General features: G+C 40.7%; 1 protein-coding gene across 3 annotated transcripts in view; it reads right to left on the bottom strand.

The window, feature by feature from the left end:
- The window catches only part of LOC109523406 (glypican-6), an 84321-nt gene that overhangs the window by 53881 nt on the left and 17507 nt on the right, over positions 1 to 12933 (bottom strand). For all 3 annotated transcript variants that reach the window (XM_019882544.1, XM_019882547.1, XM_019882545.1), the window contains exon 3: positions 4058 to 4216. In XM_019882544.1, coding sequence (XP_019738103.1) covers positions 4058 to 4216 — 159 coding nt within the window. The remainder of the gene's footprint in view (positions 1 to 4057; positions 4217 to 12933) is intronic.

A 12933-nucleotide genomic window follows, 5' to 3' on the forward strand; every position in this document is an offset into this window, starting at 1 on the left:
TTGGCAGGCAGCCCAAGCACAATGTGTTTATTTGTTCGCAAGTTTACTGAAAGTCATGTTGCGTTAGCTGCCTGCCAACATTAGTGTGGACAGTGACAGTCCACACTCAGCTCACAATGACAGTCTGGAAAATATTATCAGGCAGAGCACAAATATGAAGAGCAGCTTAGGACTGAATGTCTAGTTCAGCGGGAGGAATCTGATTCTTGTAATGATTTTAACATTTCCAAAATATTGACGTGGATGATGATGAACTTGTCATGGCTACACGTGAAACAGTTCATTTAAGGAAAAAGCAAGTGTATGGGCCAAATCTCCAAATGAGAGTGGAGAACTGATGGTGTGCCCCTGCCTCTTTCCTAAAGTCAGCTGGGATGGGCTCCAGCCCACCCACCACCCTATTGAGATGGAAGATGTTTTTTCAGTTTGAACCTCAGCATTGTTTATGACTATCTTTGAAGATGTACGAACAAGAGCTCCACACAAAGCGTGTTTCTGGGAAGCAATAAGTTTTAATGTTTACAGTCTGTGTAGTGCAGATCAAATCTGTCAAAATTCATTTCAGGTTTATTGTACAGAGCCAAAACAACACATCAACTGCAGTTTGCGCTGTTATTAATGACAACGCAGTTCTGACAGCCGTGGCAGTTTGCTGAAAAGCTTGGAAATATTTTTCGGGGGGGTTTTTTTACAACAATTGTTTTAAAACTTAGAGGTTGCCGAAAGGTTTTCTGATTGGAATGTATCCGCTATCTCCCCACACATTGATAGGCATGCTCTTCACAAAGTCTCCTTCGAGAGGAAAACATCACTGTGTAGGTGGGCCTTCAATGCCAGGCGTTAATTCAGTGCTAAAAAGCGCCGACATGAACTATGGGATGGCCGTTTGGGCATGTTTCGGCTCAACACCAACACGAACACTCATCTCGTTCGCGCCTTTGCTGCTTAGCAGAGAAATGGATGAACTCACAAATGCACAAGCTTAATAAATAATGCAGTATCTAGATTTACGCTTTCCTCTCCAATCTCCTACCAGTGAATCACCCGCGTCCATTTACGTTGCTTTTGTTCTATCCTGACAAAACGCGCTCCATTTCAAAAACTTTAATTTGATGAATGGCACTTAATATAGCAATCAATACTGGGTGGAAGCACAAAGGAACAAAGGCGAAACTTCAAACCAGAATCTGCTCTGCCGCTGATGAAATTATGAAGAATGGCAGTAAACCCCAAGAGGGAACTATCCGCATGGACGAAGCCGAAGTCTTCCCTTCCCTGCTTGTGAAATTCACTATCCATCGACAGCAGTAGATCACAATATATAAAAATGCTTATTTATTCATGTGCTTCCAGGAATGATGTCCATTGGAGAGTGAGAGTATACATTCCTGGATGAAAGAGGCGGACCTCACTCCAGCTCCGACATTACCAAAATGGTGTCATGTTCTACTATTTAATTTTGTTGTTGTTGCTTTAATATTTTTGAAAGAACACAATATTGACAGCGGTGTATTAAGTTGCATTTGTCGTCGATGATATTACTTGGCGAAGCGATTCCCATCCAGTGTGTTGTGAGAAACGATCGTGAGTGCTGCGTAAAATCATCCACTTTCGCGTCATTTACCCAGAAATCATTACTCGTGAATGACAAATATATCTTCAGTGGAGTAAGTCGTGACTTCCTGCAACCGAACGGGCCGAGATTTCACTCTCAGTGACTTTGTGAGTAAATTGAGACAAGATGATTGTTTCAGCATTCATACTTTTTTTGACAGTTTTATCTGAATCTTGTCTGATGTAAAATTGGTGCTCTGGCTCAATAAATACTGGGGAAGCACGGTCTTATTTGATGACGTGGTACTTGAAGTTTACCTCGATTCGAGTGCATTCATGCAGTTTGGACGAGTAAATCCGATTGGGTCTTTCTGTGAAGCATTATCAGCTTAGCATGTTCCAATTTGAAATTAATACCATAGGAAATTGTAATTAAAAACTTAAGCTCTATAATAAGCCTCCTTTATTTTTTCCAGGCACCATCGGTCCAACAAGTGTGACGTGGCCGCAAGAAAAAAGATGGAGTTTGTTGCTTATTTTTAAAATTTGTGGTTCATTTATATTTTATAGGACCCTCCGAAGGACTGCTTGGACACCTTACAGAGATAATATGAAAGCATATTTCTGTTTAAAAAAAACAACAAAACAAAAACAAAACAATGACATGGATTAATCTGACGGCTGCTATAAACACAAAAACAACTTTTTTTTTCGGACGTCTCGTCAGACAAATTCTCAACTGGAGTGTGAGGTATCCTTTTAAAGCCATACTTCCTGTTACCAAGGAAACGTCAAGAGCTCCAAAGTCAACGAGGAATTAAAACTTAATGGGCACAACTTTAATAAGAAATGAAAGTTTTATATGCTGCAATCCACCGGGCGCGCCATTGAAATCACCTTAAACATCAAAAAGACAGGTGGCTATTTTTTTCTCCTAGAGTTTTCACCTCGCCATGTGAGGTAATACGACATCCCTCCCCGCACAGTCTCATGTCGGGGGGGGCCAAAGGGATTATTATATTTTATTAAGAGGAGATAACTCCATTGAGGAGGTAAAGAGGTAAGAGTGTGTCCGTGTTGAGTAATGAAGCCCCCCCTCCCCCCTCCGCCTCATGTAACATCAGCCCAGTGGTCAAGGCAGTCGCTGTGGGGGCTTCATCTCACAGCTCGGCCCACAAGACCATGAAACAGAGGTTAATAATGCAAAGTTTGGCTCTAGGCTGCTCTTGTCAATCTGCTGAGCAAGAAGCTGTGTTTTGTTTAATCCAACGAGAGGAAGGCTACTCTGCCATCTTGCATACTAATAAGGGCTTCTCATCTCCATATGAGGGGTTGAGGGGAATAGAGTGAAGCGCTACAAACAGTTAACTTTTTATCAAATTAACACCGACAGTCTTTTTCATGTTCCTTGTAGTTCGTCATTAAAAAAAAAAAAAAAAAAAAAAAAAAAGATAAATGCAGAGCGAGAAACATGTCAGTAGACTGGACTGCGAGTCACCTCCACATGAGGTGAATATCTGTGGCACTGCACAGAATAATTGGTCCCTATTTTGTGTTCAAAGGTGGTTACTTTCCGCTACAAGGTGGATCCAGCGAGACCTTTGTGACAGGTGGACCGTATCACCCAATTATTTATTTTGGTGTTTTGAAACGACATGTTGATAGCTTAGCAAGTGGCATGGCTTCTCTGTCTTCACGCCGGTTATGAATTCCCCTCCGAGATGCGTACACTGACAGAAGTGTAGCTTATGCGCTGCCATGGAAGCCACGATACGCGAGTCACGCTGTGTTGACGCAAGACTGTTAGCAAATACTACGGGTGTAACAAGTAAGCATTCAGTGATTTGCGAAATGGATGGCGGTACCAGAAACTCTGCTTTGACAATGGCAGTGGAGTCAACACTGTCAGAAACACGATCATGCAGAATCACCAACATCCCCACAGCCCCATTGCTATCATGTCAAAGCCAAAAGCTTACCGGTCGTTTTGTTGGATGCAGATTATCACCAGTTAACAAAGTTAGTTTCTGATCTCACATGCAGTGGAACCTCGATTAAAAAAAATCACTATATAGTTCTGTTTACGGACCAAAATGTTTGTGAACCAAAGCTCTTTTTCCTATTACAGTTAATGGAAATAGAATCAATCGAACTCAGCCTCAGAACCAAGTTGGCCAAAACACCCCTCATTTTCGCTGCAAATTTTCACAGAACATTTTATTAAAATGAACCAAAATGTTGTAGCCCATACGTACGGTATTGTTCATGCACAGTTTTATCTCATTCCACCAGCATAGCGCTTCTAGCACTTAGATTGGTACCTTTTTAATTATTAAAAAAAAAAAAAAACGGAGTAACTTCAAAGAGAAACCACTCTTTTGAGAAAAATATCTTGTGAATATAGACACGGGAATTACGGCAGCATGTATACAACCTACCAAATAACCAGGTCCAAAATGCTGGCAACCAAGATAAACATTCTGAACATTCACAGGTGACTTACCATCAAACTTCTGATGTCTGGATACGAACATGCTCCTCAAAGTATGACTCATCTCATCCACCAGATCACCAAACTCCTGTTTGCTCCGCTGACCGAAGGCATCCTCCATTTCTTGGCTACAGCATGTGTTGCCTTGTGGACACACTCGCAGATGTTCGCCTGTGAAAAGAAACGCTAAACAAGTCAGGCAAATATATTAACCACCAGACACCATCAAAATTCTTTAAATGGGCATTTGTAGCCTACATGATGAAGGTTAGCCCATTAGCATAAACATTAAAATAAAACCAAACTGTTTTAATTCACCTTTTTTGCCTTTTAATCCTTGTTTTATTATATTACCAGCAAACTCCATGAATCAGTTTTAATAAGATGTTTGGGAAGGCAATTGATTGGATTTGCCGAACCGCAACCATGTGATTGGCTGATGAGCATTCCAGGGTGTACGCTACCTCATGCCAACAGTCAGCTGGGATCGGCTCCAGGTCATCTCATGAGGACAACGCGAAAGAAATGGATTGATGGATTTACAGATGACGTTCACGAATATTTATGCCTATTTGCCAACCAAAAAGTGATTGAATTGGCAAACACCGTTTAATAATGGGACTGCGATTGGCTGGCAGCCAGTTCAGGATGTACCCCGCCTTCTGCCCAAAGCCGGCTGGGATTGGCTTCAGCACGCCCGCAACCCTTGTGAGGACAAGCGGCTCGGATAATGAATGCATGAAATGTTCAATGGGACAACCGTATTTTTTTTATGGTGAAATGTGAAGCCTATAATTAATTACATACTTGTTTATATCAAGTCCCACCACTACAAAAACATCGGAACTTCTTTATTGGCCAAGTTTTCCCATGGCTGTCATCTTTGCTGAATGTTCTTTAGCTAAATGACTACAAAGATTTACAGTGACATTCTTGGCACGTGGCACAAAGAATCCTGGAAAATCTTTTCTCTCTCTCTTGCACGTTCTTTCCAGGAATAATCAACGGTGCAGCATGATGGCACATAACCAAATCTAAAATGTATTCAAGGGAAATAAATGCATGCCTCCAATCTAAAGACTGGAGGCATGCATCAAAATAATTTCCAAAGAAGACAAAAGTTCCCTAACTGGCACTTTGCGTTTAGTGTGACAGCATGTACGTACATCTTGCACTTTACCATCCTGATCGGGCTGAGAATGAATTGCATTGTTGACGCCACCAGTTAAAGTTAAGTTAAAGATAAATCAGTGGGAGAGAAGGCGCTACACCCCTTCAGAAGATTCGGCTGCGCATTACATAATTAATGACATTGGGGAGAAGTTAATGATGCACCATCATTCTCTTCCCCCTAAGCAGTGATTCAGAAAGCGCTCCAGAAATCTTGGGAACTTCAGTCTATCTTTAAACTTGACGAATACATTCACTGCTTACATAATCTTATTTCCACACTCGATCGTCTTCATTGACCAGTCTCTTTCACACACATTAGAATCCCATTTGAACACGTTTATGGCTACGTGGTGTTTTAGCTCCTCCACCAGTCAGTGACTATTGTTCGGCATCGATCCATTTCTAAACAGCTATTCCGGGTCATGTCATCCTTTGCGCCGACCCCCTCGGCAAACGAGGAATCGTTTGAACCGCCACACTAGCGATGAAGAAATTAGAAAGAAATTCACCAGGAAAAATATCATGTCAATAAGTAAGATTCATTGACATATTTGGTCGACCTCCAGACATACTCCAAGTATTATTTTGTGCACAACAATGTTCTCAACATCTGTGCTCACAGAACCCACGCGGAGAATTAATCATGAGCACGTTGCCCTCACAGTGCGGAGGCCATTCCTTCCACATTCCGAAAACATGCATATTGGGTTCACGGAGAACTAAATTGTGAAAATGGTTATTTGACTTCATCGAGGGGGGTCACTAAACATTTTGAAACCGAGAGCTACTTTTTTACGGATGAATTCAGAGGTACCAGTTTGATACATACTGAATAACAAATTTGCTCAAGTTATGTTTAATAGCGTTGTTATATGTTAGTAATAACTAATAATATTCAGCTTTTTCCACATCCAGCTGGTCTGTGTGAACTGGACCTGACACTGAATGGGTGGGAAGAAGAATTTCCTTCTTCACAGGCAGACTGGCTGCCTTTGAGAAAGGGAATTGTGGAAAGCCAGGATCAAATGCCTTTCGTAGGCAAATTGGCACTTCAGAGGTCCAACATTGCGCCTGCATTTACTCGCCTGTCCTTTTCAGATACGACCCACTGAAGCAGGACATTGCCATGTTGAAATCGTGTGTTCACGCAGCCATTGTGGCATTGTGCATTCACATCATTAGTTATGTAGCAGTTGTCACGATACCAAAACGTTGACTTTGACACCTGCATAAAATGCTTCGATACCGGTACTGGAATGATAACACGATAAAAACGTCAGTTAAAACATCATTAAACAAAGACTGCGCATGCGACAATAAGGCAAATATTCAAGTATAAATCATCTGTTACATGGCACGAGTGATGCGACTCATCCATTACTTTTATATATGCATAAAAAAATACGTCTGTGTGCTTTAAGCTTCTAATTGCTTGATAGTTGGCGAACCAACCGACCGCATGTATTGTATTTTACAACAGTAATAGACAGGATTTATAATTTATAATTTGATAAGCGCGGATGCCGTCGCCGAGCGGGTACGTATAGCGCGCGTCAATGAATGGAGGGCGCTGGACGAAGCCACAGCAAATGTATAACACTGTAAAATATAAATATCCAGATTCTGATATTTATTTATTTACATGGGAAGGATTTAACCAGCTGACCCTTGTCACAGACGAGCTTCACCTTCCGTGCCATGGTGGATGCGCTGTGTGGCGCCTCGTCTGACACAGAATTGGAGTGCATTTTTTTATTTATGTCTTGACCCGAAGTACTGTTTTTTTTTTTGGGTTTTTTTTGGCAATAATGGGATCATTTTTCCTGGGCGAAAATTCCTGGTACGAGACTGGTAGTGCAACACTACGGCAGAGGTAAACCAGCCAATGGAAAGTAGCTCAGTGTAAGGCAGTCAAAGTAGCATTTCATCTTAACACCAATACTGAAGTTAACGTAAATAGTCTGTTGTATTAAAAGTACTGAGACAAGTACAACTTCCTCAAAAGTTAGTAGCTGCCGCTGATATGTGGCGACGTAAGCACCAGTCCCTGCGCTAAATGTGACTAATGACTGTCAAAAGGACGAGTGCACAAAGCAGCACTTACTTTCCAAGTGCTCTCACAGCAGAGATTCCGAAAGGCCAATTTTCTCAGCATCAAGAGATTTTCTGTCTTTTCATTTTTTTGACGCTATTTACTGCATATCCTAAACTGAGCTCCCGACTCACTTGGGTTACCTTATCAATCCATACTGCCGCATCACACACAATGTCCTCAGACTTTCCAGTACAGAAAATTACACTTTAGGGTTGGACTTGAGACACACATCAAGTATGTGGTCTGGGATCAAAGTATCTCAAGAGAACTCATAAGCAGTCTTGGAACTATGGATGCGTTGTCGATTTTAATTTGCTGTTGCAGGTTTTATACACTTCATACAACAAGTGTATGTAGGATGTGTGATATCTTAAGCAAATACCGACTGCAACCTTTTCATTAGTTATGTCTAGTAGGGAGTGGAAAAAAAGGAAAGCAGCCTCGTGACATAACATCACTTCATTGTGCTCTGGCAGTCTCCAACATCACTAAGGCCGTCATATATCAACGCACTGCATATGGGGAAGGGGCTTTCAAGGGACACCGAGATTCGGAGTACTCTGCCCTTCCGATTCAAGGTTAAAACACCACTGTGGCCTCACTGGATCGTCTGTCTGCCCAACAACGTATCACACAGCCAAGATGGAGGAGTGAAGACCTTATTTTCCAATGCCCACCCCCCCCCCTCACCTCTCCCCCCAAAAAACATTTACAATGGAGAAAAATATATTGGAAATCACATTTATTCTTAAACACGTGGAACACATCACTTATACGTCACACATCACTTTTTTCTTTTTCCATCACAGCTCAATCCACTTAGAGCGATTGTTCGCTCCCTCACTCGGAACAATCATGTGAGCTGACGTTAACAACTATCATTTTCTTAATTCAGGCCTTTATCCCAATCTTCCATGGGTTAATACGTGATGTTACCAAGCAACTAAGTAACCAAAAAAACGAAAACCTCTGAGTGCTTTGTGGTGTAAAAATGGTAAGCAACAACAAAAATTGAATTGAACGTTGGACTCTAATGGGTTAGCTGTTGTCATTCGCTGCATCTTGGAGGAGCATCTCGGGAGTTATTTCATTCTTAGCAACTGGAACATGTGTGCTTTCAAAAGCCAAATTAAATGGCTATTGACAAAAAAAAAAAAAAAAAAGTAGATGTCCTTTAAATTTCGATCGCACACACCGTACTACCGGTACATTCCTATATTATTCCAGATTATCCTGGAGAATCCCGCATCCATGAGATCACCTAAATTATATATTACAAAATAATGGATAATAAATGACAGAATTATATAACTGACGATGTGTGACTAAGATGACAATCCGTTTTTCCGTATGACCCGTGCTAAGCGTAACGCATGATAGCAAAAGGTTGTGGATCAATCATTCTGTTACTTTTGTTCAATAAACGTGCTAATGTTTGGTTCATTTTTTACTTTCGCTTAATAGTTTGTCTATCTAATGCCAATTTTCGGTTGTCTTTTTTTTAATTAAAAAAAAAATTCATTGTCAATTTATAGGTTTGTTAGTTTTGTTTGTTCATTTTGCAAATAAAGTTCAGTTCATTTTAGTTTTACTAGTTTCACTCATTTGCTAACTTTGCTACTTAGATTCACTTGTTCGTGCGTTTCATGATTGACATTTCATTTGTTTATTTTTGTTTGTTTGTTTTTTTGTTCTTCCAGTTTATTATTTTGGCTAGTTTGTCTTGTTAGTTTATTAGTTTTGCCAGTTGGATTAATGGTTGTTGTATTAGCATTAATGGCTCTGGTTTTTAATATTCCTAAACAATTAGTTTTTTATTTTGCATTCATTAGTACTGCTCATTCGTTTAATTAGTTCAGTAGTCTTGCTAGTTCTATGTTTTCTATGTGAGCCAGTTAGCCACGTTTATCACTGTATTATTGTTGTACGTTGTATTTCTTTGTAGTTTTTTTTTATTTGTTCACGATTTTGTTTTATTTTGTTCATTTGCTAGTTATTTAACATTTTTTGTAGCTATTTAGCTTTCTTTCCTTCATTAGTACAGTTTCTAATACCGTACATACTTTCTCAACCCATTGAGAGTTCTTCAAGGTTGTTCATTGTGCTTCATTTCTTTGACAGCAAAGCTATCATTTGTTTCCGTGCTAATGGCTGTTTTGGCTGGTCCTATGGAAAGTTTGATTCCCATCGGAAGCTGTCGACGACCCTGAGCAAGGCACTCAGAGGGAATTATTTCACATCAGAATCCGTATTAATTGTCAGACAGAAAAAAGAGGCTTGAAGCATGGAGATGTATCCCTGCTTAACCTTCCTGTATTGAGCCAATCGTCGTGCGTCTGCCTAACAAGAGCATGTGCAGCTTTCTAATGAGCTTTAACTCATTTTAATTACAGCAAAACAGTTTAAGCATGAAATCAGAGGCACTATTATTAGTGTGTTTGCAAACTGCCATCACGAGTTGCAATTACTCTGCATCACTTGCATGTCAGCGATCTGATGCAGAGCTCTATTCAATTCATTAGTCTAAATATTAGAAACAACTCTCAGTATGATTCATACAGCAAACTCTGACAGTGTCAATCAAATGTGAGCATTAACATTGGGGGCCTGGTTAACTAAGATCCTAAATATCGGGCACTAAATTGCAAATTTATTGCAACATACTACACGTGCAGTTGGTGTGCATGATTGACTAAGCTTGCGATTGTTTCCTAAAATCCAAAATAACAGGCCATGAATTGCATTTGCACTCATTCTAATAGATAACGCATATTGGACAAAAGATGGTTTGCACCATACAAATTTTTCGAGCGTACTCCAAAAGCAAAATTAAATTTAAAGTGAGAGAATTGGAAGTGTAAACATAAGAGCAACAAGCATATTTCAAACATATTAAGACAAAGTGAAAAGATCCATTCTCTCCACTGTCTCTCATTTCGCCTGCGCCTCCTGGTCATGATTAGCACAGCGCGGTTGTTTGTGCCAGCATTTCAGATGCGGTATTTAAAGACGAAAAATCAGCCATCCAAATTGCTAGTACGTAGTTCAGCTTTCGCATCTGTTTGCATGAGTCGTCACATGCACATGCAAACCTTTAGTAAATCAAGCCAAAGGGTGCGCATCATCCTAAATATCCAAAATGTATTAGTATTCCAAAAAAAAAAGGCATATTATCTGTCAATTTGATTCGCAACACTCATATTGCACTCTCATCCATTTGTAGTTGTCGCTCTGACAAACAGTAACTGCTTTTTACAGGCCGTCTAAATTAAGACACGGCGCGCGTGTTCTTATATCCACTTAGCTGTAATTGCGCCACAAGTATAGCACCATTATGCTGTATCCTTTTTTCTGCGTGGCATATAAAGCAGGAAGCTTTAAAAAATAATCAGCGGTGTACCTGGCCAGAGAGATGTGAAGCATGTGTGCTCTGCCATCTGCTGCCACCTAAACACTATTTCATCCATTCACGGTGATAGTCACAGGCCTTTGTGTTGTTACTTTACTTGCCTTTGCTGTTTGACTGTACTTATACTGCATATGCTGTGGTCGACTGTTAAAGATTCTCTAACTCAAAGCGCAAAGGTCATGGGTTCAATTTCGGGCCCCGGCGTTTCCTGTCTTGAGTTTGCAGGTTCTTTTTGTGCCTGCGTGTGTTTTCTCTGAGTACTATGGTTTCCTCCCACATTCCAAAAACATGGATGGTGGGTGAATTTATCACACTAAAATTGTCCTTAAGGGTGAGTGCCATATTTTATTTGTGGTGGGAGAAGGGGGGGTGGCAAGCAATTCTATCTATAAGCAGCACTATCCTGGAATCGGTAGCTCCTTTAAAAACTGTGCTCTCAAAACCTAAACCCGAGCCTTGGTTTAATGACAGAACTCGCACAGCTAGGCAGGTGTGCCGTAAAGCCGAACGTAAGTGGGAAAAAAGAGAAGTTGCAGGTCTCTTATCAAATCTGGAAAGACTGCTGGCATGACTTCCAGATCACAGTTAAAGAGGCCAAAAGAGAATATTTATCAAACCTAATTCAGGCTAACCGCCACAACCCACGTGTACTATTTAAAACTATTGATTCTGTACTCAAAACCCCTCAGCCTACTTGCTCAGAATCTTCACCCGTTTTATTGTTGTATGTGTGATATTTGCTCCATGTTCAGCACTTTGTACACAGCGATGGCTGTTTTAAAGTGCTTTATAAATACAGTTGAGTTGAGTTCACAGGCAAGCAGTTCCAGCATGCACCCTAGTGAGGATTAAGCAGTTCAGAAAATGGATGGGTGGATACTGTAGTTTCAAATGTTAATTCATCCTCTTGTTAGCGGGCTGGCTGGCTGGTTGGTTGTTTTTTTTGTTTGTAGGTTATATTGTTCATTAGGAAGAACCAACTTAAAACTGATGAGGTGTTGCATAAAGGATTGTTTCTCCCACTAGTTCGTTCAGTAGTGGCAGGAGAATCAAACCGGCTGTGTTCACACCCACAACGGCGCAAAACAGACATTTCAAACTGCGCCCAGCTCCATCTGTCTGCGAAAACATGAAAACAAATTCCAGCCCGTCCCTGCGCAGATTTAGACAGCACCTCACTTCCGATTTGCGCTCGTCACGAAAATACAGCACTCAGGGTAAAAGAGACATGAAGTGCCGCACCACTTGACCTGCGAGGTGGCAACTCTACATGGCTCAAAGGCACCTCGATAATAGGCAGGAAGCAAACTAACATCTCTCCGTCAAATAATTGACAAATTGACATTTTAGTGTGCAGCGTGACTCTGATCCGTGATCCTCCTGTCTTTGAGCTACTACCGCCCCACTGAAGCAGATATAAATAATTCACTCTCTAAATTGCATGTGTAACAGCTCTTACAACACACCGTATCATCATTATCACCGACGTCATTCAGCATTATCAAATTGCATACGGTACAAACCAAATCGACTGTCAGTTTGGCATGCAATCATGTCATTTTTATAACTGAGCCATTATGTTGGCTGAATCACGAATGTTTACTGTCATTTTCTGCGTGTTAAGCTTCTACACTCTGACGTGCCTCCTAACATTTCCACAGAAATCCAGTTTTTAAAATAGATATCCTAACAATGTGATGTAAATGATATGAGTGTGAATTATAATGTTCATGAACATCAGTATGCATGCATAAGCCAATGCATCCTCACACACTCTTCCCTTTCCATTTTTAATAATGTCTCCAGAGGCGTTGTGTACAGAATAGCCAAGTTCCCTCCTCAAATTCAAACTCTCATCAAATCAATTCCAGTGACACTATATCACATTTTGGGTTATGTCACAAGTCATAATGAAAGACAGGCTGCGCTTTAAATAACTGGCGGCTTCTGCAGGTAGAGACAGGGGGGCGTCCGGTTGTCCTTGGGCAGAAAAAAAAGGACAGATCCAAGACAGAAATGAATTCCCGGCAACATAAAACATTTGACAATGAAAGCAATACGATGCGAGTGTAGGACGCGAATCTTTTTTATCCTCGGGAGAGATGACATGATGGAGAAAGCAATATAGAGAAAAAGGGTTTCATCCACCAAGGAGGTGTGACATTTTTTTTTTCTATGTCAACCTATCTCACAGCAACATGCACTATGGAG

This window comes from Hippocampus comes, unplaced genomic scaffold (assembly GCF_001891065.2).
Source record: "Hippocampus comes isolate QL1 unplaced genomic scaffold, H_comes_QL1_v1.1 scaffold111, whole genome shotgun sequence".
NCBI classification, from domain to species: Eukaryota; Metazoa; Chordata; class Actinopteri; order Syngnathiformes; family Syngnathidae; genus Hippocampus; species Hippocampus comes.